At 40.3% G+C, this 24024-nt stretch overlaps 1 protein-coding gene across 2 annotated transcripts in view; it reads right to left on the bottom strand.

Moving 5' to 3' along the window:
* Nucleotides 1-24024, bottom strand: part of LOC140485983 (sorting nexin-24-like) — a 172385-nt gene that overhangs the window by 88156 nt on the left and 60205 nt on the right. The window contains exon 2 of one of the 2 annotated variants that reach the window (XM_072584471.1): nt 1439-1522. The exons of the other annotated variant lie outside the window; for it this stretch is intronic. Coding sequence (XP_072440572.1) covers nt 1439-1522 — 84 coding nt within the window. The remainder of the gene's footprint in view (nt 1-1438; nt 1523-24024) is intronic. 2 annotated transcript variants of the gene reach the window in all.

Genomic DNA, 24024 nt, shown 5'->3' with positions numbered 1-24024 from the left:
TGAGTCCGTGATTAAGAAAGCGAATGCAATGTTGTCACTTATCTCAAGAGGTTTGGAATATAAAAGCACCGTTGTGCTCCTGAGACTTTATAAAGCTCTGGTTAGGCCCCATTTGGAGTACTGTGTCCAGTTTTGGTCCCCACACCTCAGGAAGGACATACTGGCACTGGAAAGTGTCCAGCGGAGATTCACACGGATGATCCCTGGAATGGTTGGTCTTAACATATGAGGAACGGCTGAGGATCCTGGGATTGTATTCATTGGAGCTTAGAAGATTAAGGGGAGACTTAATAGAGACGTACAAGATAATACATGGCTTGGAAAGGGTGGACACTAGGAAATTGTTTCCGTTAGATGAGGAGACTAGGACCCGTAGACACAGCTTTAAAATTAGAGGGGGTCAATTCAGAACAGAAATGCGGAGACATTTCTTCAGCCAGAGAGTGGTGGGCCTGTGGAATTCATTGTCGCAGAGTGCAGTGGAGGCCGGGATGCTAAATGTCTTCAAGGCAGAGATTGATAGATTCTTGTTGTCTCGAGGAATTAAGGGCTACGGGGAGAATGCGGGTAAGTGGAGTTGAAATGCCCATCAGCCATGATTGAATGGTAGAGTGGACTCAATGGGCCGAATGGCCTTACTTCCACTCCTATGTCTTATGGTCTTAGGTGCAGTAAGGGGTGTCCTGCTGAGGTTCTATTAAGGCACATTGTTAAGGTACACTACCTTACATACAGCTTGTAAAAGTCTGAACCAAAGGCCATACCTGAATACTGAAAGTGGGACAATGTTCTAACCGATGCTTATTGAGAACCAGGTTGTGGGGAAAGAACGGGTGAGGGGAAAATAAAACATTGAAACCCTCTAAACAGTAAGCTTAAATCAACTCTGATCATACAATACCACCAACTGACAAAAACACTGTGGAAGTACTTTCAGCAGTGGGAGTTCCCATCCGTGCTGTGTAAAGGGTAAATCTGACAGCCTTAACAAGACAGCTGAGATAACAGATTTTCAAAAAATATGGTTGCAAGCAGCTAACTGTACAAATAGCTACAATATATAGTGATTAATTGAGACTGCAGCCAACCAAAGTGCTACAAATGTTGTACTCAGCATCAGCTCAGAAAACAGCGTTTGTGAACAATATTTCATTGAGGAATCCTTCCATCAACAGCAGTCAAGGAGTCATCATCACAGCTGCCTCCATCCCTGACAGCATTGCCAGGTGAGTAATGAACTCTTCAGATGAATGGAGACAAATTCAAGACAATTCAAGTTTTCAGTAGGACCTAGCTGCTTACTCAATAAGCACTCTAAGGATGCTACTTCAACTGATGATTAACAATTCAACTTGCTCAGTGGCCCAGTAGCACAACCCTACAGCCCATACATATTGGGGAAGGGCTTGGATTGATGAGGAGAAATTAAAGTAGTTACCTTTTTGTGAAGTGCATGAAATTCACTGTACCGTTTTTCTACAATATGCTTACGTCCACTCATGAGTACTTCAACTTTGAATACCTAAAAAAGCAAAATATTAGCTTTACTTTTCCGTGCACCTTAGGTATATGGCCATAAAAAAATTGCTCCTTTTAATGACACAAGCTACATATAAAATAAAGGATTCCAGAGATCTCTAAAATGGCACTCATTTATACTGACTCTGATAAAAGAGCAGCTCATAAGTTTGTTCAAGAAACTGATTCATCCGCAATTATATCTCTGGGTTATTTGTGTTATTAAATATTTCCACACCTTGCATGTAAAACGAGTCAGTGAATTTATTCCACAGCAGGAAATTAAAGCAATTAACTCACCTCAAATAAAAGATGTCGCATGAGCACAAGTTAATAAACATCTGACAGTCAATAGTGAGTTAATATTTTGAAAAGTTACTTTTTTTTTCAGATGGCCACCTTGCAAAGCATTCCTGGTCCATACAGCTCTCTTTAAAAATTACAGAATGCTTAGCAGAGACACAGTTAATAATTCTGTGGTTCTCTGCACAGTACCACCTGACAATTCAAACAATCATGACATTAAGTATCACAGATGTGCAACCATTCTTGCTGCAGGTTAATTTCTTTCTAACCTACATATATATTAATTTTAAAAAATCTCAGCTGGACATTTTCAGTCTGCTGTAACACGATGAGGCATGGCAAAAGTTCCCTTTCATTACAAGACAAATATGACAGGTTCTATTGCTTTCACTGGCCTTTGGAAGGTTAAAAGGCCAGGATAGCATGTCTCTGGGTGTGTTAATTAATACTCTGCACAGTGCCTCTGCTTGAATCTTGGGTCACTGGTTTGGTCTGGAAATTGGATGATAAAGAACATAGAAGAAAGCAGTAACAAAGCACAAGCGCTCAGTATGGAACATCCAAACTAAAGCATATATCTTCTAATAAGTAAAAACAAATCACGTATGTTTCTAAAAGAATACACTCAAAGTCAACAATTTTTTTGTTCCAGTAACATTTGGAGATCAGTGGGAAAAATCTTCAAGTGGATTTTCTGATCTACCTTATATCTCAAAAAAATGGACAATTGTTTTCCCTTCTTGAGAAGTATTTTTCTTGTTACTGGAAACTGTATTTCCATTAAAAGTACTGGAAATAAAATGAGAACAGGAAACAGAAAATTAAAATTTAATAATCAAAAAAAATTCTATGCAATGCCCAAAGCCAACTATAAATGTGAAGTTATAAAACAAACTTTGAAAAAGATTCAAAATGATGTTAAAATATATATAAAGTACAATGGTTTTCCATTCTGTTATTTAAAAACCTGAGCATTTCCATTATATCAATTGCATTCAATCACAGTTTAAACACTAGGTCTCACTAATGTATGAAATTCAGAGCATCCCAATTTTTGTTAAAGCAACAATGATTCAATACCATAGTCCTTTATTAGCAAATAGTCAAATGCACAGAATGGCTTTTATGAGTTTGCTTCTTAGCGGAAAAAAGATGCAAGAGCCTGACAAAGCGGTATTTTCAAACCAAACTGTTCAGATATGTTATTACACACCTCTGCAGTTGTACCCGGGCCTTCTGGCTCAGAGGTAGGGATATTACCACTGCACTGCAAGAGTCCTAAAAGCTCAACAAAGATATTTTAAAATCAACCTCTCTGGACGGGTTTTTATTCTCAAGAAAGTAAGTGTCAGCAGACTTCTTTTGTATGCAGACACTCATAACCACATAATTGAATGTACAAGCAGAGATTTGGATCTTTTCCAATCACCCTGTTCAGGGATATTGGACACCTCTACTGGACCTGAACCCAAGCCTCCTGGTGAGAGATAGGGACACTATCACTGCACCACAAGAGCTGTAGCTGCCCCCACCACCACTAGATATTTTCTAATCAACCTGCTCAGAGATGGTATTATACACCTCTGGAGCAGGTGGAACTTGAACACGTTTCCTGGCTCAGAGATAGAGATGTTGCCACACCGCCACATGAATCCCAGAAGCTTGACAAGCCTATTTTCTGAAAATTACCCTGTTCAGGAAGGTTATTCCAAATGTCTGGAGCAGATTGGATATTGAGTCTGGGCCTCCCAATCCAGGGGTAAGGACACTACCACGGTACCAGAAGCAGGCACCCAAAAACTTGACAAATAATAAACACGAAGATATAGATCAGCTGCAAGTCACTGCAAAACAAATTAATGCTAAATAAGGAAATAAATGGAAAGTGAGGCAAAACCATTTGACCAAGTCAGCCAGATCCTTCTAACTGACACAAAAAATTTAATATTCACAAACCAATCCAGCTGCAAAGCCATATACTCCAGGCACTGTGAAACATTTGAATAGCCAAGAATATCTTAAAGAATGAGCAAAAATAAGCACGTAACCCATGATATATGCTCAATCTGTACCATCAGATACTATCAAATTCGGGTACAGGAGTATGCTCCTGAGAAAAGGCAATTGTCAATGTAACCTTTGACTCTGCTCACGGATGAGATTCGTTCATCCCACTAATCAGCAGGGAAGCTGAATGCCTCCAGAATGTGAGAGGAGCCCTAAAAGCCCTTATCTCTTCAATCTACCAGTTTTCCAAGTTTGATGTTTGCATGGCAAACATTTAAGCTTACATCAAAGCTGTGACGTTGTGGTGATGCCTGGCTAAAGTTGACAACATTTTAAGGTAGATGACAGACCACTGATGCTAAGCAAAGTGAGACCATGTAGGCTGGAAGTAAACTGCTTCATCATTTCAGCCACATTATAAATATTTAAGGGAGATAAGCAGATTTCTTTTCATAATTTCCTCAAAGCCTGCACTGTCTTCTTCAAACTACTAGAGAGACATTGTCACCTGCTATCTCCTGGGATACCCTTCCTATTACTCCTACTCTTCCTCACTTGTGCTGGTTAAGTCACAAGCCAGAGACAGCTTTACACACCCTCCAACCTAGCCATGGCATCAGTTCCTTTGGTAATTGTTAGGGCTGGATTGGATTATGCTGGCTCCTCATAAGGCTTATCCACAATTGTGATCTGTTCTTCTGTGAGATCTTACAGAGCCAACTTAGAACGGGGCTTATGAAAACATGATAGCCAATGATGCATTTCAATGTTATGCAGCAGTCTACACTCAATCAGCCTGTGCTTGCAACATCTAAAATAATTGTTGAATGTGATTTCACAATTGGGTAGCACTTGCTGAATAACCCTGAGTAGACTCATAGCTACACTAACAACTAATATAAGTTCAGTGTGAAGCACAGAGCATTAGAATTGATTGCAATCATGTACAGGAAACTGCACTCTGCAAGCTAAGGGTTTTGGTCAAACCCTGGGACTTTCTGAAATTATCCTGAAGCCTATATTTTCTGGTTGCTTTTTCCAAAGCAACGCTTTAGCTAATTACAATCAACTTGCGTAACAATTAGTATTCCTTCTTCCTTGCAGTATAAACAATTGTGATTGTTGAAACCTAGCATTCTTCCATATGTCCACGAATGCAAGGCGGATAACTTTGCTGCAGAGAGAATTGTTGCCAAATCTAAAAGATGATGTTAGGACCAAATTACCGCAGGTGCTAGGATCTGTACTGAAAACAAAAAACACTGAAAACCACAGATCAGGCAGCATCTATGGAGAGAGAGCAAGCTAACGTTTGGAGAGAGAGCAAGCTGTATCTAACTGCCAAACACTGTCTTTTTCTCTGTCATTGCGTCCTCTCTTTTCTCCCCTCATTCCAATGGGATTGCCTGTCCTTCTCCCCCCACCAACTCCTCCCCTCCCACCTCCCGCCACCAACAACTGTTGCATTTAAATGTCCACATTTCATGTCAGCTCTGAAGAAGAGTGATCTACCGTCGCAATGTTAGCTTGCTCTCTCTTCATGGATGTTGCCTGATCCACTGTGATTTCCAGCATTTTCTGTTTTCAGTAAAAGATAACGGTAAAAGTTCTGTTCATAATTAACATGCATGTTCTCACTTTGAAACTGTGCTGCCCTTCCCTTTCCAATATAGCCAAGCGTCAAACCTACTGGCCACCAGATGCCTGATATTTAAGCCAACAAGAATGTTTTTAAAGTATTTGTCCTGTCTTCACTTGCCTGAAACTTGGTACAGATTCAAGTTGAATTCATAGTCTAATTTATGTAAAAGTAATAATTTACAGTAATTGAAGTGTGTTAATTCAATAGAATTACAATTATGAGATGTTAACTGAAACTTTCTTCTAACTACAAAACTTAAAAAAAAAATCAGGAGCATCAATCTGCTCAGAGGGGCTTCAGGGCACTCCACAACTGTTAAACATTCATCTGTTGACAACTATGACAAATTTCATAGCAGCTGATGAAATAATCCACATCATTCTATTAAAAATGTCATTTTTTAAAAAGATTGATCCTTTCAGAATATTCCAGGTTCAGGATCCAAATCCACAACACTTTCACAAATATTTTATCAGTTTCCCCTTCGGTCATATCCTATCTGTATATCAGGTTTTGTTCAAATGTCTTAAGAAATATAATTTACAGTCAAACAAGGGCAAAATATTCATCTTCGATGGCAAAACGTAATAATCATCATCTTTGGCTTTCATTCCTGATGCACTTCAGGCCTAACCTTCCCATGCTTGAATCCTTCCAATCAGGTTTCTGCCCCTGCTGTACTGAAATGTGTCTAACCAATCACAAATGATAATCTACAAGACTGTGACAAAGATAAACCCTGTCACCTCATCCTTCCCTACCCATCTGCAGCTTTTGGCACAGCTGATCACACCATTCTCCTCTCAAGTCAGCTAGGACTACACTCACTTGGGCCACTTATTTATTTATGTGTAGCCAGAACATCACTGCACACCTTCCTATTCCTGCACAGTAATCTCTGGTGTTCCTGATCCTTTGTCCTCCTCTTATTACTCAGTGACATTATGCCCCTTCGTGTAAAAACATGTACAGTGAGTATAACGCTACTTCACCACATCTTTTCCTAACTCCAGCATGAATACTAAATGATCAGATTACTTCTCCAACATCCAGGATCAGATGAGGTTTTCCAATAAACTTCTATTCTCTTGTTAAATAACCTCTATTTTCAGATCTGGTTTCAGATATGCTTCAGGTGACTAACCACCACATTAGCTAACTAAACAAAGAAAATGCCATGATCTACCAAGCCAGGTTTCATTCTGGGATCTGACTTTTCCAATAGTAATATCAACCAGGAATGTAACACTAGTTATTGGAAATCATATTATTGCCAAGTTTACTACTTTACAGACTACTTTACAAGACTTGCATTAAGTCCAATTCACCCATCAACCCTACATTCTCTGATCCACACTGGCTCCCAATTCCTGCACATCTGTTTTCCAATTCACATCCTCTCCAGCTGTACAAGACTCAGATCTCTGTACTCCCACCAAATTTGGTCTCTAGCCTGGTCCTCTACTATTGGCAGCTATGCCATCAACTTCCTGCATCCTAACCTCTGGAACTCTCTCGATAGCTCTCCTTGCACTTGCATCTATAGGCTTTTCATCATTTATCCTGATATCTTCTTCATCATTGTGTGTATTGGTTTATATCATTACACCCCTTTGCAACACTTCTGGACATATTACTATGTTAAAGAGATTTATTATAAATGCAGATTTTGTTAAGCAGTAATCAACTTCATTAGATTTATCAGGTATTGTATTTTAGAATAGAAGATAGCTCATCAATCTTATCCATCACGAGGTAGAGCAGTATTTTAACTATAATGGGACAATTTGGTTAGGGGAGCAGCTGCCTGTGGTACACAAATCTACAGCACTACAGCTGGAAAGTTCCCAGCTCTCACATCTCTAATTGTATCTCATGTACTCTATTGCACCATAATGCCACATGGATGGAACTGAATTGGCTGGACACCATCATTTAAATATGGGCTGCAAAATCACAACTTAAAACGAAACACTGAGTACACCAGAAATTAAGAGATATGGGGATCCCTGGTTTACGAATATCTGACTTATGATTGCAATCTCAGACAAGTGTGTAATTTTAAAGACCCAACATGCAAACATTTCCTGTAATTGTGCATGGCTCCTTTACATTGTCCTGCACTGTGTTCAGACTTGCATACAATTCAACTTACATAGTTCAGGACGGAACTCATTTGCAAACCTGGGACAGTCTGTATGCAATCACTGTAGCCCAACAAATTAACTAGTAATAAACTGTGGGAAATTACCTAAGAAATTATTTAGAAAGGTAAGTCAGTAGGGCACCTGAAGTTGTGTGTCAACAAACCACTGGCTACTACACTATAGCTGAGACCATTTTCAAAGGTCATTGTAAATTGGTGAGACATAGGAGCAAATCTTCAGATAGCTAACAGGTAAACAGCTGTGGAAAGCTAGTCTTCTGGACATTTGCCCGATTACAGACTGCTTAGAAAATACTCTCCGACAAGGCTTGATAGTGCGTTATTGATAACAGTACCTTTATAAATCTGCAAAATGTAGATTACTACAATTGACTCTCTAATCTACACTACTGGAAATTTACTATATATTGTCCTTAAGTTCAAGGACAAAATTCTCTCTATGAAACAAACTAATATGTGACATTGGACTAAAGGGTCCCATTCCCTTTGCTGTCAATCAATTCTAACACAAAAGGATTTTGATTCCTTTGTATCAGCAATGCTTGAACATCAGAATTAGATATCTTCAATTCCCACATGAACTTGCCAATTACTTAGCCTTCTCTCACAATTATATGGGGAGGCAGCATGTTTGCTCTTGAGTCGAGGGATCTCATCCTATGAAATATGCATTTAATAAAAATCTGGAAAAAATAGGTAGCTGAATTATGACCACATAATCATTGACAATTGTCGTCAAAACCCATGCCAGCTTTAACTGGCCTGGCTGAAATGTAACTCCAAGCTCATAGAAAATGTGCTTGAGTCTTAACTATGTCCTTTCAGGAATGGTCAATAAATGTTGACCTAGCCAGTAAAGCCTTCTCTACTTAGAATACCAGACTATTCAACATGGCATAATACTAGTACAAAATATTTCATTTACATACACAAACTTTCATGGAGAAACTTTGTGGCTTATTTAATTTACCAATGTGAAGTTTCATTATTTTTGAATTCAGCACTTTACCAGATGACAATTTTGAGGTGTGGTCATTGCCTCCCTGCTTGTGAACCAAAACCTCCAGGTTTAAGTCCCACTCCATGACTTGATGGCCAAAGATGGCGCATTCATCATGTGACAAACAGGTTGAACATCAACTTCTAAATCCTTCCCACATATGCCAGTGGCAGGCAGTAAAAGCTGAAGAAATCCTCATCAGTCAGATAATGGCAATTGGTCCTTCTATCGTCATTATAAAAAACACAAGACTGGAACATACATGTAAAAATGTTTGCTATTAAAGAAATTCTGATTCACACCAACTATCCAGGTAAGTAGGCCATCAAAGGGGTCAGATTGGTGCCAAAAGCATAGGGCTTGATCTCCTTGCTCTATCCTTGGTGGAGTTCACCACTCTGTGTTTGGACCTGCTTTCTCTCATGGAATTTAAAAACAACATGACTGGCTTCACTTCGTGGCTGCTTCTGAACGGTCAACTCAACTATTTATCCACCTCACAAGGATATGTTTTTCAACTAAATGTTTATTTTGACTGTACATTTCTGTTAATTTACTGTGAACCTCAAAGATAACCTTCATGTGATCAATGAGGTGTAATTTACAGTGTGCAATCATTTAGCCAGGCAACCAGCAAGGTTCCACTCAAACCAATGAAATTACTGAGCAGTTCATTTCATTTGGTCTTGCTTACGAAAGGTTGAAGGTATACATTCTGAATGTGTTCTTTCTGAATTAGGGCCATTGAATCTTTTAAGTTCATCTGAAGGTGGTCCAAGTTTAACATTTCCCTAAAATACAACACTACTAGCAATGAAGTATTCCCTTAGTACATAGCTCACAGGTGCCAAATGGTAAAACATCAATGTTGTAGCAACGGGGCATACATTTTGATGAGTAAAATGAATCTATTGAATGCTGCCACTCTGCTCATGCAAATCTCTGCACACTGTGGTCTAACGTGCACTATCCCTCCATCATCACGGGAGTCATAGAGATGTATAGCACAGAAACAGACACTTCTGTCCAATTTGTCCATGCTAACAAGATATCCTAACCTAATCTAGTCCCACTTGCCAACACCCAGCCCATATTCCTCCAAACCCTTCCTATTCATCGACTCATCCTTTTAAATGTTGCAACGGTACCAGCTTCCACCACTTCCTCTGGTAACTCATTCTATACACGTACCACCCTCTGCATGAAAACATTGCCCCTTAGGTCTCCAATGAAAACATTGCCCCTTAGGTCTCCTGGTGTTACGAGCTAGTAAGGGTAAGAATAGGAGGATAGAGTAGATGAATGCGTGGCTGAGGAGCTGGTGTATGGGAGAAGAATTCACATTTTTGGATCATTGGAATCTCTTCTAGGGTAGAAGTGACCTGTACAAGGAGGATGGATTGCACCTGACTTGGAAGGGGACTAATATATTTGCTAGAGCTGCTTGGGAGGATCTAAACAAGTAGGGAGAGAGGTGGGACCCAGGGAGATACCGAGGAAAGAGATCAATCTGAGACTGGTACAGTTGAGAAAAAAAGCGAGTCAAACATTCAGGGCAGGCAGGAACAAAGCAGAGAACAAGGTAGGACTGATAAATTAAACTGCATAAATTTCAATGCAAGAGGCCGAACAGGAAGGCAGATGAACTCAGGGCATGGTTAGGAACATGGGACTGGGATATCATAGCAATTACTGGAACGTGGCTCAGGGATGGACAGAACTGCCACAATAATGTTCCAGGATACAAATGCGACAGGAAGGATAGAAAGGGAGGCATGAGAGGAGGGGGGGGGATGGCATAAGGGATAGCATTACAGCTGTACTGAGGGAGGATATTCCCAGAAATACATCCAGGGAAGTTATTTGGGTGGAACTGAGAAATAAGAAAGGGATGATCACCTTATTGGGATTGTATTATAGACCTCCTAATAGTCAGAGGGAAATTGAGAAACAAGTTTGTAAGGAGATCTCAGCTATCTGTAAGAATAATTAGGGTGGTTATGGTAGGGATTTTAACTTTCCAAACATCAACTGGGACTGCCATAGTGTCAAGGGTTTAGATGGAGAGGAATTTGTTAAGAGTGTACAAGACAATTTTCTGAGTCAGTATGTGGATGTACCTACTAGAGAAGGTGCAAAACTAGACCTATTCTTTGGAAATAAGGCAGGGCAGATGACTGAGGTTTCAGTCAGGGAGCACTTTGGGGCCAGTGACCATAATTCTATTAGTTTTAAAATAGTGATGGAAAAGGATGGACCAGATCTAACAGTTGAAGCTCTAAATTGGACGAAAGCTCATTTTGACGGTATTAGGCAACAACTTTCAAAAGCTGATTGGGGGCAGATATTCGCAGGTAAAGGGACGGCTGGAAAATGGGAAGCCTTCAGAAATGAGATAACGAGAGCCTAGAAACAGTATATTCGTGTTAAGATGAAAGGAAGGTCTGGTAGGTGTAGGAAATGCTGGATGACTAAAGAAATTGAGGGTTTGGTTAAAAAAAAGATGCATATGTCAGGTGTAAACAGCATGAATCCTTATAAGAGATTAAATACAGTAGGAGTATACCTGAAGGAAATCAGGAGGGCAAAAAGGGGACAAGGAGAATCCAAAGGGTTTTTACAAATACGTTAAGGAGAAAAGGGCAACTAGGGAGCAAATAGGACCCCTCAAAGATCAGCAAGGTAGCCTTTGTATGGAGCCACAGGAGATGGGGGAGATACCAAACAAATATTTTGCATCAGTGTTTACTGTGGAGGACATGGAAGACATAGAATGTAGGGAAATAGATGGTGCCATCTTGAAAAATGTCCATATTACAGAGGAGGAAGTGCTGGATGTCTTGAAATGCATAAAAGTGGATTTATTCCCAGGACCTGATCAGGTGTACTCTATAACTCTGCGGAAGCTACGGAAGCGATTACTGGGCCTCTTGACGTGATATTTGTATCATTGATGGTCACAGGTGAGGTGCTGGAAGACTGGAGGTTGGCTAACATGGTGTCACTATTTAAGAAGGTGGTAAGGACAAGCCAGGGAACTATAGACCAGTGAGTCTGACATCGGTGGTGGGCAAGTTGTTGGAGAGAATCCTGAGGGACAGGATTTACAAATATTTGGAAAGGGAAGGACTGATTAGGGATAATCAACACAGCTTTGTGCATGGGAATTCATATCTCACGAACTTGATTGAGTTTTGTGAAAAAGTAACAAAGTGGACTGATGAGGAGAGTGGTGGATGTGATCTATATGGACTTCAGTAAAGCATTCAACAAGTTTCCCATGGGATACTGATTAGATTAGATTAGATTACTTACAGTGTGGAAACAGGCCCTTCAGCCCAACAAGTCCACACCGCCCCGCCGAAGCGCAACCCACCCATACCCCTACATTTACCCTTTACCTAACACTACAGGCAATTTACCACAGCCAATTTAGCTAACCTGCACATCTTTGGACTGTGGGAGGAAACCGGAGCACCCGGAGGAAACCCACGCAGACATGGGGAGAACGTGCAAACTCCACACAGTCAGTCGCCTGAGGCGGGAATTGAACCCAGGTCTCTGGCGCTGTGAGGCAGCAGTGCTAACCACTGTTCCACCGTGCCGCCCACTTAGCAAGGACAGATCTCATGGAATACAGAAAGAACTAGCCATTTGGATACAGAACTGGCTCGAAGGTAGAAGTCAGAGTGGTGGTGGAGGGTGGTTTTTCAGACTGGAGGCCTGTGACCAATGGTGTGCCACAAGAATTGGTGTTGGGTCCACTACTTTTCATCATTTATATAAATGATAAGAGCATAGGAGATATAGTTAGTAAGTTTGCAGACTACACTAAAATTGGAGTCGTAGTGAACAGCAAAGAAGATTACCTCAGATTACAATGGGATCTTGATCAGATGGGCCAAGGTGCTGAGGAGTAGCAGATGGGGTTTAATTTAGATAAATACGAGGTGCTGTGCTTTGGGAAAGCAAATCTTAGCAGGATTTATACACTTAGTGGTAAGGTCCTAGGGAGTGTTGCTGAACAAAGAGACCTTGGAGTGCAGGTTCATAGCTCCTTGAAAGTGGAGTCACAGGTAAATAGGATATTGAAGGCAGCGTTTGGTATGCTTTCCTTTATTGGTTAGAGTATTGAGTACAGGAGTTGGGATGTCATGCTGGCGCTGTACAGGACGTTGGTTAGGCCAATTTTGGAATGTTGTGTGCAATTCTGGTCTCCTTCCTATCTGAAGGATGTTGTGAAACTTGAAAGAGCTCAGAAAAGATTTACAAGGATGTTGCCAAGGTTGGAGGATTTGAGCTGTTGGGAGAGGCTGAAAAGGCTGGTGCTATTTTCCCTGGAGTGTCGGAGGCTGAGGGGTGACCATATATAGGTTTATAAAATCATGAGGGGCATGGATAGGATAAATAGACAAAGTCTTTTCCCTGGGGTCAGGGAGTCCAAAACTAGAGAGCAAAAGTTTAGGGTGAGAGGGGAAAGATAAAGAAGAGACCTAAGGGGCAACTTTTTCACACAGAGGGTAGTACGTGTATGGAATGAGCTGTCATATGAAGTGGTGGAGGCTGGTACAATTGCAACATTTAAAAGGCATCTGGATGGATATACGAATAGGAAGTTTTTAGAGGGATATGGGCCAAGTGCTGGCAAATGGGACTACATTAGTTTAGGATATCTGGTCAGCATGGACCAGTTGGACCAAAGAGTCTGTTTCCATGCTGTATGTCTCTATGATTATATTTTTCCCCTCTCAACCTAAACCTTGGCAGGTTTACAGGCAAAGCAATATAGCGAGAATGGACTCTGATCAAATATTTACCCTAGCAAGGTCTGTATGTTACATTTCAGTGAAGCCATAGGAACCTGGAAGTGGCGGAACACTGTTTCATAAAAAAAGACTAATCCATTGGAGCACTTGTTATGTCATATATGCACGTGGTGTGGAGCTACTGGACACATTAAAATATTAATGAGTGCTTTCTACTTTAGAGTTTAGAGTATTAGGTATGTCTTAGATGATGTTTAGTTTATGTCACTTTTAGCTTATTACAATAAAAGTCATAAAACCTGAAACCCTGTCAATTTATTTGTTGCAAAAGTCAATTATTTTTTATTGTATGTCTTCATCACAGATAATGCAATAGAGTCAGGCATGCTATTGCAGATTTTAATGCCATTTAACATAAAGTGACCATTGGGAGGAAAACAATTATCTATTAATTTCATGGTGGTGAGAGAAATAGATTGATCCATGGAGAAGAAATATATTTTACTTGAGGATGAAGTGATTGGAGAGGATAGGGTATCCGTTTTCTCTCTGGTATAGCTTTAGATATGCATCTTCCTGTTTGGATATATTTTAGATTTGTTTCATTGCCTCATGGAGGCAGTGCTTCTATTTAATTGGTTTTCCTTGGCACTACTTAGGATGTCTGTTGTATGTTGGATTAAGGTCCTATTGATTTTTGATTCAGAGGTGTAAATTTTCTTTGAAGCAAATACAGTAGAGCAAGGAAAATTCACTCTAGAGAGCACAATGTTTCTAATCATATGTAACCTGAGGAGGGGGAATGGGAGGCAAGAGGTCAACACAGTGATTAGAATTCTGTAACATATTGCGAAATAATGTTTTCAACAAAACAGCTGACATTTGATCTTTTCAAAAAGATATTTTGTTTGTTAGAAGCTCAATATTGGAAGTATTCTACACTTTTTTGCAAGTCGACAATTTTTTTTAAGGTAGAGTTCTTCAGCTGTTGAAACACGAGTACAAATTACCTGATTATGATATATCATGTAACCACAGAAAGTCTCTTTGTTCGTAAAAAAAAAATCAATACTAAACCTCTTGGAACAGCTTTTTTCCCTTTTACTTGCCCAGGTAGAAAGGGTTTGGAACTGCTGATTCTACATTTTAGAGCGACAGTGATTCATAATATCTTGCTGTACATTTTGGTCTCTAAGTTATACCTGAGGGCTTCACCTGACATTTCATGCGTGACTTTGGAAAAGGTTAAGGAATCTTAGATTCTGTTTGTATGGAGAGGGGTGACGGGGTTCTACCTTCACTGCACAATAGTACATCTTTCATGAGTGTATCTTCAGGACCAGAACAGATAGACATTTATTAAAATCACACCTTTTAGTCAAAAGACAGGACTATCATTTTAATGATCTTAACATGTAGATGGTGCCCAGTTGGTAATAACTGACATTTCAGTTTTTCTTGTCTCAGTTATTATTCCCAATCTTAAAGCGTGACTGCATTAGATTCAAAGATCTAAGTATGGATGAAAGAAGGAAAGTCTGGACATGTTCTCGTTGCCTGATTTATCAGCATAAAAATACCTATGTCCATTGTATTGAGTAATCAGCCTGTTCAAAGATGTCAAGATACACCTCTGGAGTAGGTGGGACTTGGACCCAGGCCTCCTTGCTCAGAGGTATTAAGCACAATATCACTGTGCCACAAGATCCTTTGAACATGTGGCCCTAGGCCTGGATTACTAGACCAGAGACTTTAACACTATGCCACCTTGGATATTTTCTGAACAACCTGTTCAGCGACATTATTCATTACCTCTGGAAAAGAAAGCTTCAACATGAGCCTCTTGGCTCAGAGATAGGGACACACAACTACACCACAAGACCCCAAACAACTGACTTCCTTTAATGCAGTGAAATACCCCAAGGAGCTTCAGAGGATAATTATCAAATAGCATCTAACAGCAAGCCATGTAAGGAGATGTTAGGGCAGTTTAAAGGTGGGTTTAAGAATTGTCTTAAAAAGAAACATATAGAGATTAGATTTGCATTTCAAAGTGTAAGGGTTGAAACAACTGAAAATATATCCACAAGTGGCGGAATGATTAAACCAGGGGTTGGGGAAAAGGCCTGAGCTGGGGCTGAAGTGCAGACATCTCCCAAGCGTGCAGGACTGCAAGTGGAGTTGTGAGAAGAGGGCCTAGCCATGGAGAGACGAGTATCTTTTGGAACCCGCACACTTTTTCAATCTATGAGGAATGATAGCTAGGTGATATAGATAAAGAGAATGAGGAGCACTGGATAGGGTAGCCACAAAAATATCATTGTCAGGACCAAAAAAAACTGAAGTGTGAAGCACGTTGCCAAAACGTTTGTTTTGAATTAATCAGGAATACCAAATTTCAAACAATTGTAACAAATTATACAAAAGTGTGTGGACGAGTTATTGCAATCAGGAAAGTGATAGGGAACTATAGGTTTCCCAAGCTCCCTGATAATTTTAAAAATGCAAAGGTATGAAGAGAACTAGTCCCTGCATCTGATTGCATGTCAATTCTTGCAATAGTAAATAAAGTTGTATTACTGTCTTGGTTGATCATCTTAAATTGTTTATTTATGTAGCTATTAGTGCATTCAGGAATATTCGGTAAATGATGCCCAAACACAGAATCACACATAAAACAGCACTCAAAACATTTGATTTGGAGTTTTTCAATTGCTGTCTGGTTGGGTACTATTTCTATTCAGTATATTAAGAGCAACCAAAGGAACACGTTGTTTGATTCAAATCAGCCAAACATTAGAACATATGGTTTATGTACTTGGCACTACACCAATACTGAAATTCATACACAATGTCGTTCAACAGTGAGGTAGGCGAGCTGTATTTTTAGACTGATGCCTGAATGGAAAATACGACTTGTGCAGTCACTCCATAGGAGCAGCGTGAAACTGCTTGCTTAACCTGTTGTTCGGATTTATGAGATAGTTTGCCTTTCCAGATAATTGAGGTAGACTGGGCAATTTTCAGGTCCCAGAGCCTTTGGCTCATTTGAGAGTTTGTGCAATGCACATCAAATAATGATCTGATCAGAATAGCCATTGTCCCAGAGGATAGATTTGCTGTGTTCTATTTCTGCATCAAATGCAAGTGAGAAAACAGCTCAGACTCTATTTAAAAGATTGCTGATCAGGCCAATTTTGTACAGTCTGCAGCTATATAAATCCAAACGTATACATTAACTATTGAAGATGGGCTTGCAGCAAACAGTCACAGAGAACACTTCAGCGTATTTCTCAACAATCAGGCTGAGGAAAAGGAATGATTTTGAATGTGGGATGCAGTGGATTATGTAATCTTCATGTGCTGCAGACGCAAAGATCTTAAATGTATCATGTGAAAATAATCATGAAGGGTGTTAGTGCTTGTTCCATCAGAAAAACCATCCTTGACATGATCAGTGTGAAACAGAATATTTCTTAATATTATCAAAAACGGACAAAAGTATAAACACAAGGCATTCTCATGCCAAATCTATATACTGGCTTTCCATTGTTGAAATTATTATTGTACAACTTATATTAGTACAATATTTATTGAATAACACTTGCAAATGTTTTAAAGTGGTTCATGCAATTGTAGTAGCAGCACAGTGCTACAGGAATCCTCTCAAATCTTTAATTCTTAACACATCAATAAGATTTAAAGGCAACTGCATATCTTTAAATGAAGTACAACGTACAGCAACTTCTTAGAGATTTACCTCTACCACCTAGATACATACTATACATATATAGACACACTCCTAATACACTACCGTGTTTAGCACCATTTACAACTCCTCAGATACAGTAGCAGCCTACATCCAAATGCAATAAGACATGGACAATATCTAGGCTTTGGAAGACAAGTGACAAGTAACATTCATGCCACACAAGTGCCAGGTAAAGATCACCTCCAACAAGTGAATCTAATCATTATCCCTTGGCATTCAATGGAATTACCATGACAAAACCATTATCAACATTCTGGGAGGTACCACTGACAAAAAAACTAAAATGGACTCACCATATAAACACAGTGGCTAAAAGAACAGGCCAGAGACAAGGAATTCCGCAGTGAGCAACTTACTACCCGTTTCTCTATAACCTGTTCACCATCTACAAGGTTCAATTCAGGAGTATGATACTCCCCACTTACTTCAATAACATTCCAGAAACTTGACAGCATTCAGGACAAAGCAGCTACCTGACTGGCATTGCGAGCATTAATCCCTCCATCACTGACACTCAGTGGTGCAGTATGACCCAACCACAAGGTATACTACAATAACTCACAAAGCTTACTGAGACATCACCTTCCAAGGCTATGAAGGCCACCAGCTTAAAGGACAAGGGCATTAGATAGATAGGAAAATCCAAGTGGATTTCAGTGAATCAAGAAAGTGGCTTCCTCTTGTTCCTTGTTTGAATGTTCAGGCCTGAAAAAGCCAGTGACAGGGCCATCCATGTGGTTTGTGCATTTTTCAAATGTCCTGAAGATTGCAAGACAGAAAGTCTTGATAAAATGTCCTTTTACCTCAGCAATACCTAAGTAGGAAGATTGTTGCATTTTTAAAAAATTCATTTATAGGAAGTGGACTTCGCTGGCTTGAGTAGTGTTTGTTACCCATCCTTAGTTTCCTTTGAGAAGGTGATAGTGAGCTGCTTTCCTGATCTGCTGCAATCCATTCGGTGTTTGCCCACCAATTTCGAAAAGCAGGCAGTGGAGTGTGCATAACTTTCCCACTATCCTGAAGAGCTGCATTTATACAATGCTTAAAGTTTTTGAAAAGATCTGTAGCTCGGGTGGATGAGGTCATAGATTCGTTCACCAAACTGGTGTGGTTTTCTGCAGATGTTGCGTCACTTTCTTTTAGATTAGATTCCCTACAGTGTGGAAACAGGCCCTTCAGCCCAACAAGTCCACATTGACCTTCCGAAGAGTAACCCACCCCCCCCCTGACTAAAGCACCTAACACTATGGGCAATTTAGCATGGCCAATTCACCTGACCTGCACATCTTTGGAATGTGGAAGGAAACCGGAGTACCTGGAGGAAACCCATGCAGACACAGGGAGAATGTACAAACTCCACACAGACAGTCACCCAAGGCTGGAATTGAACCTGGGACCCTGGCGGTGTGAGGCAGCAGTGCTAACTACTGATCCACCATGCCGCCTAGCAAGGTGACAAAGCAGCTGCAGAAAACCATACCAGCTCAAACGAATGAATCTACAACCTTATACAATGATTTCCAGAACCTGATGGCTTTTCAAAGGATTTTACAACCAAGTAAAGGAAAAGCAAAATACTCTGGACTCAGCAGGACTGGCAGCATCTGTGGAGAAAATGCTAATGCTTATTTGTAATATTACTTTCTTTGAAATCAACTAAATACTTTTGAAATGTAGTTTCTGTTGTAAAGTAGGAGATTATGGCAGTCAATTTACACATAGCAAGTTCACCAAATAACAAGGTGTTAGTGTATTAGTGATTTTGATTGAAGGATAACTGCAGAGAACACCCCCACTGTTCTTTCAAGCAGCGTTGTGTTATTTTTATGTTCATCTGAAAAGGCATAAAGAGTCTTAATTTAACATGTTGCCTGAAAATTGGCACCTCCAGCAATGTACTCCTTTGGTATATTAAAACTCTGAAAATGAGGGTACCACCACAGAGTACCAACATTCAATGGTGGTGGAGACATTGCAGGATTGTGAAATCAGAATTGCTATTATAGATATCACTTTCTCATCTTCTGGGGGTGGCAAAATTCAAATAAACACTATCAATGTTATCTGACTTATAATTAAAAAGTTGTGAGGCTTTATTTACAAATCCAACTGACTTAACTGTCAGAATTCGGAGCTGTGATCACAACTGACGTAAAATAAATAATTTTCAGGAGCTCACTGACTGCTTGGGAGTTTAACAACACCCACTTGGAGAGAAGCAATGGTATTGTCAGAGGTCTGAGGTCGAACTGGAATCACACTGATTGACAGATGTCAGAACAAAACAAAAAGCTGCAATGACATCAATTCAAATGTTGTATGTCAAAGGACAATGACAATATTATTAGTGATCATGTAAAGCAAGACGTTGATTCCTTACTGGAATGCATCTGTACTAAAGGGAGAGATGATAGCTAGAACTGGACAAGCGTCAGAGAATCATGCCAGAAGAAAGTATACTTTTAAGAAATATAGCTTCACAATGCTAAAACAAACAAATAACACGCTGAAGATCTGATAATGACCAAAACTTTCATAGGCAATATACTGATCCAGTTACGTTAGAGAGGAAGGCTGGAATTTGAAGTAGTAGTTTGAATGCAGAATCCTCAACCCTCTTCATCCTCATCACAAATTCTCCGGGTTTTGCAGTTAAAGGACACAATAAACCATAAGCTACCTTCCCATTTATATTGTTATGAACAAGGGGTACATGAAAGGCCCATGTTTATAAGCATTCAAACTTTAAAAGGCTTTGTTCTCCCTGTTATAACTGACTGTGCCATAGGATTGGATTTTGTACTCTGCAGCACCTTCATGAAGCACCGACTGCTACACTGTCCTTCGTGTGCACCATTTCATTCTTGATTCAGAGTGAGGCATGTTCTTAGGCACTTGGGCTATAGATGATGATAACTACACCAAAGAATCCATGTGGTAAAAACAATGACTGCAGATGCTGGAAAGCAAATACTGGATTAGTGGTGCTGGAAGAGCACAGCAGTTCAGGCAGCATCCAACGAGCAGCGAAATCGACGTTTCGGGCAAAAGCCCTTCATCAGGAATAAAGGCAGTGAGCCTGAAGCATGGAGAGATAAGCTAGAGGAGGGTGGGGGTGGGGAGAGAGTAGCATAGAGTACAATGGGTGAGTGGGGGAGGAGGTGAAGGTGATAGGTCAATGAGGAGAGGGTGGAGTGGATAGGTGGAAAAGAAGATAGGCAGGTCGGACAAGTCCGGACAAGGTCAAGGAGACAGTGCTGAGCTGGAAGTTTCAAACTAGGATGAGGTGGGGGAAGGGGAAATAAGGAAGCTGTTGAAGTCCACATTGATGCCCTGGGGTTGAAGTGTTCCAAGGCAGAAGATGAGGCGTTCTTCCTCCAGGCGTCTGGTGGTGAGGGAGCGGCGGTGAAGGAGGCCCAGGACCTCCATGTCCTCGGTAGAGTGGGAGGGGGAGTTGAAATGTTGGGCCACGGGGCGGTTTGGTTGATTGGTGCGGGTGTCTCGGAGATGTTCCCTAAAGCGCTCTGCTAGTAGGCGCCCAGTCTCCCTAATGTAAAGGAGACCACATCGGGAGCAACGGATACAATAAATGATATTAGTGGATGTGCAGGTAAAACTTTGATGGATGTGGAAGGCTCCTTTAGGGCCTTGGATAGAGGTGAGGGAGGAGGTGTGGGCACAGGTTTTACAGTTCCTGCGGTGGCAGGGGAAAGTGCCAGAATGGGAGGGTGGGTCGTAGGGGGGTGTGGACCCGACCAGGTAGTCGCGGAGGGAACGGTCTTTGCGGAAGGCGGAAAGGGGTGGGGAGGGATATATATCCCTGGTGGTGGGGTCTTTTTGGAGGTGGTGGAAATGTCAACAGATGATTTGGTTTATGCAAAGGTTTGTAGGGTGGAAGGTGAGCACCAGGGGCGTTCTGTCCTTGTTATGGTTGGAGGGGTGGGGTATGAGGGCAGAGGTGCGGGATGTGGACGAGATGCGTTGGAGGGCATCTTTAACCACGTGCGAAGGGAAATTGCGGTCTCTAAAGGAGGCCATCTGCTGTGTACTATTGTGGAACTGGTCCTCCTGGGAGCAGATACGGCGGAGGCGGAGAAATTGGGAATACGGGATGGCATTTTTGTAAGAGATAGGGTGGGAAGAGGTGTAATCCAGGTAGCTGTGGGAGTCGGTGGGTTTGTCTCCCCACCCCCACCCTCCTCTAGCTTATCTCTCCATGCTTCAGGCTCACTGCCTTTATTCCTGATGAAGGGCTTTTGCCCGAAACGTCGATTTCGCTGCTCGTTGGATGCTGCCTGAACTGCTGTGCTCTTCCAGCACCACTAATCCAAAGAATCCATGTGTCATGGCTAATAGCAAATTGCTAGATTCTCTGCGCTCTTTCCGCTTACCATCTATTCTTATGGGCTTCTGTTGGATCTTGGACTTCAACCACCTGTGGATCTCCTTTCTCTCTAGATTTGGTGGTGCTTGGTCTTCATAACAAATGGAGAGAAACCTTGGCTGTTCCACAAGCTGCTCTGTTCCAATTTCCCAGGAAGGGAGCAGCTCCTCAGCCTGGATGCTCCAGAGTTATCCCAAATTTAATGTCTGGGATTGTTTCTTGCAGAAAGGTGGCTAAGGTGGCCTGAAGCAAATCCCTAGTCTCCTCACACACAGGAAAGAGAAAACAGTCTTGTAATTTAGGTGAAAATGTCAAAAACCACACCAGGGAAACTGCTTCAGGACCAATTATTCAAAGTAATATTTTGATAACACTATCCATTGCTTAGATACTTTTGAAGTCGATACAAAGCCACGATCATCAGAACAAAATTACAATGAATTAAATAGTGCTGGCAACACTGTCAGGAAACAAGCCCCAGCTTAGAAGTGACTTGGGTAAATTGTGGTGCAAAGTATTACCATACTTTGAAGATTTCAAATATCTAAATGTTCTCTGGAGGATATATGTTCCTTTGTCGCCCCATTTTATCTTGGAAATAAGCACATCGTCACACCAAAGCTGTTCAAAATCTTCAAGCAAGTGATAATGTTCTGAATCTCTCGTAAAAAAATGTGTTAAAAGGAATTAGGATCAGCATTTAATAAAATATTCTGTTTATTAACAATACCATTGGCATTGAGTGAAGGTTCCAGGGAGAGGCTCAGATTCTCAACGCACGATTAATGAAGTTATTTTAGCCATGCAGGGGTAATAGAAAAATTAATTATCTATGGTGTGAGTACCATAAGGAGTGCTTTTGGGATTAAGATTTAACTTAACAGTGGTTCCAAATTTTTAAACCGTGAGTTATACGTGAATACTTGTGCACAAGCAATAGCTGTTAAAATTGTACACTAATTAGAAATTATATATGTGGAAAACAGAACAAAACTGTGCAATGCAACCAGAAAATGAAGTCTTTATATGAACTTTTAAAAAAAGTTTAAATAAACTTAGTAATTTGCAAACTAAACAAACATTTCCTTGGAAAGTGTCAAAAAAAACATGAATTTAAATGTATCTGCATCATTAGACTAGCTGCAGACACAATATTCCATAGAGGCGCAATTCTCTATGTTGTAGATATATCATTGATTTAATCGTTTTGGTATATTTCATGCTCAGTTTGTGGATTTTTTTTTGTGCCAACCCTAACGTACTGAATAAAGTACTTGAACGACAGAAAAAAAATCATTCCACAACAATGCTTTCCTTCATCACAGAGTAAATGGTGCAAAGGCAACATTTTTTTAAACCAAGACAGTATGTTCTATTCTACAGATTAACATTGTTTCACTGCTTACAAACTGAATAATGGGCCATTTTTCTCCTTTATAGCTAGCTTTGATTCAGGGATAATAAAAGGAAGATAACTTCAGTCATTGATGATAACCTTGATAAATCAAAGGATAAGCCATAGCAATTTGAAAACTCAAGACTATACAGATTTTGAAATATAAAAGAATACAGATCTCTCTGTACTTTACTGGTGGGGGGACTTTCTTTTCAGAGTTTTCTTCATTCAGGTTACATCCTAATTACTAAAAATTAATTTGTTGCGAAAAATGTAATTTTGCTCTCCCACATTATTGATAAATGGTTAGCTCAGTTGTCCAGATGACTAGAGTGTGATGCAGAATTTCATGACTTCAATTCCTATATGGGCTGTGGAAGTTCATGGAGACCTGTCTCCTTGCCTCAGTCTGTGCTTGCAAAGTGGTGTCCCTGTGGATGTGTGCAGTCAACTGTCTCTGTAATGGGGATGGCCAAAAAAAATGACAATAGGAATTTTTCAGAGTACTGGAAAACAGCTACTTCTCATAAATAAGAACACAGACTTTATTTTTTTAGAAATGTCGTACATAAGAACATTGAAGAATTTTGCTACTGAGTGCATTTCTAGGAGACTATATAAGTTCTCAAAAATAATATTGCGATAATGGCAACATGAACTGGCTGAGGACAGAGCACATTACCAAGATCCTGAATGGTTATCCTACCTATGAGAGGTAATGGGCTCATTGTTCAAGTTTACAAAAGAATAACAAATTGGGTGACTCTATAGAACTGTTGAAACATATAGCCTAATTTGTTTCTTGAACAGAGTTGAAGATTGGACCTGCAGAGCAGGGAAGGTAGAATTTTGAAAACTAATTATAAAACAAAAATTGGGCAGGGAGAAAATCCACAGAATTACATTTAATCCATTTATGGGGATTGTAATAGAGAGATTTGAGAATTAAAAAATGAATTAGAAATCAAAATCTATAAAAAGGATTTGTGGCAGATAAAATAAAGCAAAGAAATGGTAGGAATTGTTAGCAGGTCAGACATCATCTGGAGAGAGAGCAAACAGATTA

The sequence above is a fragment of the Chiloscyllium punctatum genome, chromosome 2, assembly GCF_047496795.1.
Source record: "Chiloscyllium punctatum isolate Juve2018m chromosome 2, sChiPun1.3, whole genome shotgun sequence".
Lineage (NCBI taxonomy): Eukaryota > Metazoa > Chordata > Chondrichthyes > Orectolobiformes > Hemiscylliidae > Chiloscyllium > Chiloscyllium punctatum.
Note: the sequence above shows the minus strand (reverse complement) of the source record. Positions and strands in the feature narration are given on the sequence as shown.